This window comes from Coregonus lavaretus (genome assembly GCF_964263955.1).
Source record: "Coregonus lavaretus genome assembly, chromosome: 14".
NCBI classification, from domain to species: domain Eukaryota; kingdom Metazoa; phylum Chordata; class Actinopteri; order Salmoniformes; family Salmonidae; genus Coregonus; species Coregonus lavaretus.
Window position 1 is genome coordinate 900,605 of NC_140001.1, and position 8,433 is coordinate 909,037.

Below are 8,433 nucleotides of genomic sequence, written 5' to 3' on the forward strand. Positions count from 1 at the left end.
TGGTTATCCCAGGAGTGGAACAAGTTAACTGAGCGGCTACATGGAGAAGCAGAAAAACACAACATTGATAGATCAGATATTAGTAGTATCAGTATTGATAGCTACAGCAGATCAGATATTAGTAGTGTCAGTATCAGTATTGATAGCTACAGCAGATCAGATATTAGTAGTGTCAGTATTAGTATTGATAGCTACAGCAGATCAGATATTAGTAGTATTAGTATTAGTATTGATAGCTACAGCAGATCAGATATTAGTAGTGTCAGTATTAGTATTGATAGCTACAGCAGATCAGATATTAGTAGTGTCAGTATTAGTATTGATAGCTACAGCAGATCAGATATTAGTAGTGTCAGTATCAGTATTGATAGCTACAGCAGATCAGATATTAGTAGTGTCAGTATTAGTATTGATAGCTACAGCAGATCAGATATTAGTAGTGTCAGTATTAGTATTGATAGCTACAGCAGATCAGATATTAGTAGTGTCAGTATTAGTATTGATAGCTACAGCAGATCAGATATTAGTAGTATTAGTATTAGTATTGATAGCTACAGTAGATCAGATATTAGTAGTGTCAGTATTAGTATTGATAGCTACAGCAGATCAGATATTAGTAGTGTCAGTATTAGTATTTATAGCTACAGCAGATCAGATATTAGTGGTGTCAGTATTAGTATTGATAGCTACAGCAGATCAGATATTAGTAGTGTCAGTATTAGTATTGATATCTACAGCAGATCAGCTATTAGTAGTGTCAGTATTAGTATTGATAGCTACAGCAGATCAGATATTAGTAGTGTCAGTATTAGTATTGATAGCTACAGCAGATCAGATATTAGTAGTGTCAGTATTAGTATTGATAGCTACAGCAGATCAGATATTAGTAGTGTCAGTATCAGTATTGATAGCTACAGCAGATCAGATATTAGTAGTGTCAGTATTAGTATTGATAGCTACAGCAGATCAGATATTAGTAGTGTCAGTATTAGTATTGATAGCTACAGCAGATCAGATATTAGTAGTGTCAGTATTAGTATTGATAGCTACAGCAGATCAGATATTAGTAGTGTCAGTATTAGTATTGATAGCTACAGCAGATCAGATATTAGTAGTGTCAGTATTAGTATTGATAGCTACAGCAGATCAGATATTAGTAGTGTCAGTATTAGTATTTATAGCTACAGCAGATCAGATATTAGTAGTGTCAGTATTAGTATTGATAGCTACAGCAGATCAGATATTAGTAGTGTCAGTATTAGTACTGATAGCTACAGCAGATCAGATATTAGTAGTGTCAGTATTAGTATTCGCCATCTTTTTAAATAGGCAGACACTTTTATTTTGCTGACTGATCAAACTACACCGCTCAAAAAAATAAAGGGAACACTAAAATAAAACATCCTAGATCTGAATGAATGAAATAATCATATTAAATACTTTTTTCTTTACATAGTTGAATGTGCTGACAACAAAATCACACAAAAATTATCAATGGAAATCAAATGTATCAACCCATGGAGGTCTGGATTTGGAGTCACCCTCAAAATTAAAGTGGAAAACCACACTACAGGCTGATCCATCTTTGATGTAATGTCCTTAAAACAAGTCAAAATGAGGCTCAGTAGTGTGTGTGGCCTCCACGTGCCTGTATGACCTCCCTACAACGCCTGGGTATGCTCCTGATGAGGTGGCGGATGGTCTCCTGAGGGATCTCCTCCCAGACCTGGACTAAAGCATTCTGTGGTGCAACGTGGCGTTGGTGGATGGAACGAGACATGATGGCCCAGATGTGCTCAATTTGATTCAGGTCTGGGGAATGGGTGGTCCATAGCATCAATGCCTTCCTCTTGCAGGAACTGCTGACACACTCCAGCCACATGAGGTCTAGCATTGTCTTGCATTAGGAGGAACCCAGGGCCAACCGCACCAGCATATGGTCTCACCTCGGTACCTAATGGCAGTCAGGCTACCTCTGGCGAGCACATGGAGGGCTGTGCGGCCCCCAAAAGAAATGCCACCCCACACCATGACTGACCCACCGCCAAACCGGTCATGCTGGAGGATGATGCAGGCAGCAGAACGTTCTCCACGGCGTCTCCAGACTCTGTCACGTCTATCACGTGCTCAGTGTGAACCTGCTTTCATCTGTGAAAAGCACAGGGCGCCAGTGGCGAATTTGCCAATCTTGGTGTTCTCTGGCAAATGCCAAACATCCTGCACGGTGTTGGGCTGTAAGCACAACCCCCACCTGTGGACGTCGGGCCCTCATTCCACCCTCATGGAGTCTGTTTGACCGTTTGAGCAGACACATGCACATTTGTGGCCTGCTGGAGGTCATTTTGCAGGGCTCTGGCAGTGCTCCTCCTGCTCCTCCTTGCACAAAGGCGGAGGTAGTGGTCCTGCTGCTGGGTTGTTGCCCTCCTACAGCCTCCTCCACGTCTCCTGATGTACTGGCCTGTCTCCTGGTAGCGCCTCCATGCTCTGGACACTACGCTGACAGACACAGCAAACCTTCTTGCCACAGCTCGCATTGATGTGCCATCCTGGATGAGCTGCACTACCTGAGCCACTTGTGTGGGTTGTAGACTCAGTCTCATGCTACCACTAGAGTGAAAGCACCGCCAGCATTCAAAAGTGACCAAAACATCAGCCAGGAAGCATAGGAACTGAGAAGTGGTCTGTGGTCACCACCTACAGAACCACTTATTTATTGGGGGTGTCTTGCTAATTGCCTATAATTTCCACCTGTTGTCTATTCCATTTGCACAACAGCATGTGAAATGTATTGTCAATCAGTGTTGCTTCCTAAGTGGACAGTTTGATTTCACAGAAGTGTGATTGACTTGGAGTTCCATTGTGTTGTTTAAGTGTTCCCTTTATTTTTTTGAGCAGTCTAGTTCTCGTCCCTCTGCAGACATAACGTGGTCCTCTGTAGCTCAGCTGGTAGAGCACGGCGCTTGTAACGCCAGGGTAGTAGGTTCGATCCCCGGGACCACCCATACGTAAAAATGTATGCACACATGACTGTAAGTCACTTTGGATAAAAGCATCTGCTAAATGGCATATTAATATGTTTGGAACATCGAATCGTAATACACAAAAAATAGTGAGAATCGCAATACATATCGTATCAGCACATAAGTATGGTAAAGTCCCTGGTAATTCACAGCCCTATATAGACTAGTCCTCATAATGCTGACCTGGTCCATGATGCAGGAGATACAGTGCATTAGGAAAGTATTCAGACCCCTCGACTTTCTCCACATTTTGTTACATTACAGCGTTATTCTAAAATTGATTAAATAAAACAATTTTCCCTCAATCTGCACACAATAACCCATAATGAAAACAGGTTTTAAGAAATGTGCAAATTTATGAAGAAAAAAAACAGAAATACCTTATTTACATTTAAGTATTCAGACCATTTGCTAGGAGACTCAAAATTGAGCTCAGGTGCATCCTGTATCCATTGATCATCCTTGAGATGTTTCTACAACTTCATTGGAGTCCACCTGTGGTCAATTCAATTGATTTGACATGACTTGGAAAGGCACACACCTGTCTATATAAAGGTCCCACAGTTGACAGTGCATGTCAGAGCAAAAACCAAGCCATGAGGTCGAAGGAATTGTGCGTAGAGCTCCGAAACAGGATTGTGTCGGGGCACAGATCTGGGAAGGGTACCAAAACATTTCTGCAGCATTGAAGGTCCCCAAGAACACAGTGGCCTCCATCATTCTTAAATGGAAGAAGTTTGGAACCACCAAGACTCTTCCTAGAGCTGGCCGCCCGGCCAAACTAAGCGATCGGGGGAGAAGGGCCTTCATCAGAGAGGTGACCAAGAACCCAATGGTCACTGACAGAGCTCCAGAGTTCCTCTGTGGCGATGGGAGAACCTTCCAGAAGGACAACCATCTCTGCAGCACTCCACCTATCAGGCTTTCATGGTAGAGTGGCGAGACGGAAGCCACTCCTCAGCGTCACGTCTGGAGGAAACCTGGCACCATCCCTACGGTGAAGCATGGTGGTGGCAGCATCATGCTGTGGGGATGTTTTCAGCGGCAGGGACTGGGAGACTAGTCAGGATCGAGGGAAAGATGAACGGAGCAAAGTAAAGAGAGATCCTTGATGAAAACCTGCTCCCAGAGCGCTCAGGACCTCCGACTGGGGCGAAGGTTCACCTTCAAACAGGACAACGACCCTAAGCACACGGCCAAGACAACGCAGGAGTGACTTCGGGACAAGTCTCTGAATGTCCTTGAGTGGCCCAACCAGAGCCCGGACTTGAACCCAATCGAACATCTCTGGAAAGACCTGAAAATAGCTGTGCAGCGACGCTCCCCATCCAACCTGACAGAGCTTGAGAGGATCTGCAGAGAAGAATGGGAGAAACTCCCCAAATACAGGTGTGCCAAGCTTGTAGCGTCATACCCAAGAAGACTCGATGCTGTAATCGCTGCCAAAGGTGCTTCAACAAAGTACTGAGTAAAGGGTCTGAATACTTATGTAAATGTTATATTTCCGTTTTTTTAAATACATTTGCAAAACTTTCTCTACCTGTTTTTGCTTTGTCATTATGGGGTATCGTGTGTAGATCGATGAGGGGAAAAAACAATTTAATCAATTTTAGAATAAGGCTGTAACATAACAAAATGTGGAAAAGGTGAAGTGGTCTGAAAAATGTCCAAATGCACTGTATACTACAGTCCCCATAATGCTTACCTGGTCCATGGTGCAGAATATGTGGGCGTCGTCCTGCTGGAAGCGTCGTACACGGGTCAGACCAGTCAGAGCGCCAGAAAGCTCATTACGATGCAGCACGCCGAAGTCAGCCAGTCGCAGAGGCAGCTCCCTCCAGGACCGTGGCCGGTGGTCAAACATCAGACTAGAGAGGGGGAGGGGGGGAGGGGAGAGACAGACAGACAGACCGAGTGAGACAGACAGACCGAGTGAGACAGACAGACAGAGCGAGAGAGACGGACAGAGACCGAGAGAGACGGACAGAGACCGAGAGAGACGGACAGAGACCGAGAGAGACGGACAGAGACCGAGAGAGACGGACAGAGACCGAGAGAGACGGACAGAGACCGAGAGAGACGGACAGAGACCGAGAGAGACGGACAGAGACCGAGAGAGACGGACAGAGACCGAGAGAGACGGACAGAGACCGAGAGAGACGGACAGAGACCGAGAGAGACGGACAGAGACCGAGAGAGACGGACAGAGACCGAGAGAGACGGACAGAGACCGAGAGAGACGGACAGAGACCGAGAGAGACGGACAGAGACCGACAGAGCGAGAGACAGACCGACCGACAGAGCGAGAGACAGACCGACCGACAGAGCGAGACAGACAGACAGAGCGAGACAGACAGAGCGAGAGAGCGAGAGAGACAGACAGAGCGAGTGAGACAGACAGACAGACAGAGCGAGACAGACAGAGCGAGACAGACAGACAGAGCGAGACAGACAGAGCGAGACAGACAGACAGAGCGAGACAGACAGAGCGAGAGAGCGAGAGAGACAGACAGACAGAGCAAGAGAGACAGACAGAGACCGAGACAGACAGAGACCGAGACCGACACAGAGACCGAGACCGACACAGAGACCGAGACCGACAGAGACCGAGACCGACAGAGACCGAGACAGACAGAGACCGAGACAGACAGAGACCGAGACAGACAGAGACCGAGACAGACAGAGACCGAGACAGACAGAGACCGAGACAGACAGAGACCGAGACAGACAGAGACCGAGACAGACAGAGACCGAGACAGACAGAGACCGAGACAGACAGAGACCGAGACAGACAGAGACCGAGACAGACAGAGACCGAGACAGACAGAGACCGAGACAGACAGAGACCGAGACAGACAGAGACCGAGACAGACAGAGACCGAGACAGACAGAGACCGAGACAGACAGAGACCGAGACAGACAGAGACCGAGACAGACAGAGACCGAGAGAAACAGAGACCGAGAGAAACAGAGACCGAGAGAAACAGAGACCGAGACAGACAGAGACCGACAGAGCGAGAGACAGACCGACCGACAGAGCGAGAGACAGACCGACCGACAGAGCGAGACAGAGACAGACCGAGACCGAGACAGACAGAGCGAGAGAGTTAGAGCGAGAGAGACAGACAGACCGACAGAGCGAGACAGACGGAGCGAGACAGACCGACCGAGCGAGTGAGACAGAGACCGAGACAGACAGAGACCGAGACAGACAGAGACAGAGACAGACAGAGACAGACAGAGACCGAGACAGACAGAGACCGAGACAGACAGAGACCGAGACAGACAGAGACCGAGACAGACAGAGACCGAGACAGACAGAGACCGAGACAGACAGAGACCGAGACAGACAGAGACCGAGACAGACAGAGACCGAGACAGACAGAGACCGAGACCGAGACAGACAGAGACAGAGACAGACAGAGACCGAGACAGACAGAGACCGAGACAGACAGAGACCGAGACAGACAGAGACCGAGACAGACAGAGACCGAGACAGACAGAGACCGAGACAGACAGAGACCGAGACAGAGCGAGCGAGAGAGACAGAGACAGAGCGAGAGACAGACAGACCGACCGAGACCGAGACAGACAGAGACCGAGACAGACAGAGACCGAGACAGACAGAGACCGAGACAGACAGAGACCGAGACAGACAGAGACCGAGACCGACAGAGACCGAGACAGACAGAGACAGAGACCGAGACAGACAGAGACCGAGACAGACAGAGACCGAGACAGACAGAGACCGAGACAGACAGAGACCGAGACAGACAGAGACCGAGACAGACAGAGACCGAGACAGACAGAGACCGAGACAGACAGAGACCGAGACAGACAGAGACCGAGACAGACAGAGACCGAGACCGAGAGAAACAGAGACCGAGACAGACAGAGACCGACAGAGCGAGAGACAGACCGACCGACAGAGCGAGAGACAGACCGACCGACAGAGCGAGAGACAGACCGACCGACAGAGCGAGAGACAGACCGACCGACAGAGCGAGACAGAGTGAGACAGAGACAGACCGAGACCGAGACAGACAGAGCGAGAGAGTTAGAGCGAGAGAGACAGATAGACGACAGAGCGAGACAGACGGAGCGAGACAAAGCGAGAGACAGACCGACCGAGCGAGTGAGACAGAGACCGAGACAGACAGAGACCGAGACAGACAGAGACCGAGACAGACAGAGACCGACAGAGCGAGAGACCGACAGAGCGAGAGACAGACCGACCGACAGACCGACCGACAGAGCGAGACAGAGACAGACCGAGACCGAGACAGACAGAGCGAGAGAGTTAGAGCGAGAGAGACAGACAGACCGACCGACAGAGCGAGACAGAGCGAGAGACAGACCGACCGAGCGAGTGAGACAGAGACAGAGATAGACAGAGACCGAGACAGAGACCGAGACAGAGAGAGACCGAGACAGACAGAGACCGAGACAGACAGAGACCGAGACAGACAGAGACCGACCGACAGAGCGAGACAGACCGACCGACAGAGCGAGACAGACCGACCGACAGAGCGAGACAGACGGAGCGAGACAGAGAGAGCGAGACAGAGAGAGCGAGACAGAGAGAGCGAGACAGAGAGAGCAAGACAGAGAGAGCGAGACAGAGAGAGCAAGACAGACGGAGTGAGACAGAGAGAGTGAGACAGAGAGAGTGAGACAGAGAGAGCGAGACAGAGAGAGCGAGACAGAGAGAGCGAGACAGAGAGAGCGAGACAGAGAGAGCGAGACAGAGAGAGACAGAGTGAGACAGAGAGAGACAGAGAGAGACAGAGAGAGAGAGAGACAGAGAGAGACAGAGAGAGAGAGACAGAGACAGACATAGAGAGAGAGAGACAGAGACAGACATAGAGAGATAGACAGAGACAGAGCGAGACAGACAGAGCGAGACAGACAGAGCGAGACAGACAGAGCGAGACAGACAGAGCGAGACAGACAGAGCGAGACAGACAGAGCGAGACAGACAGAGCGAGACAGACAGAGCGAGACAGACAGAGCGAGACAGACAGAGCGAGACAGACAGAGCGAGACAGACAGAGCGAGACAGACAGAGCGAGACAGAGTGAGACAGAGAGAGTGAGACAGAGAGAGACAGAGAGAGTGAGACAGAGAGAGTGAGAGCGAGACAGAGAGAGACAGAGAGAGATAGAGCGAGAGATAGACAGAGAGAGAGAGCAAGACAGAGCGAGACAGAGCGAGACAGAGCGAGACAGAGCGAGACAGAGCGAGACAGAGAGCAAGACAGAGCGAGACAGAGCGAGACAGAGCAAGACAGAGCGAGACAGAGCGAGAGAGAGCGAGAGAGAGCGAGAGAGAGCGAGAGAGACAGAGACAGCGAGCGAGTTAGATTGGTGACTATGGGTAACCAGGCCAGCTCAGTACTCACCAGTGTCCGGGG

General features: G+C 49.4%; 1 protein-coding gene across 1 annotated transcript in view; it reads right to left on the reverse strand.

Moving 5' to 3' along the window:
• The window catches only part of LOC311141883 (threonine--tRNA ligase 1, cytoplasmic-like), a 102,191-nt gene that overhangs the window by 30,226 nt on the left and 63,532 nt on the right, over nucleotides 1–8,433 (reverse strand). Inside the window, 2 exon segments of the mRNA XM_084177379.1 lie at nucleotides 4,726–4,888; nucleotides 8,422–8,433. The exon segment at nucleotides 8,422–8,433 is cut by the window's right edge and continues 73 nt beyond it. Coding sequence (XP_084033505.1) covers nucleotides 4,726–4,888; nucleotides 8,422–8,433 — 175 coding nt within the window.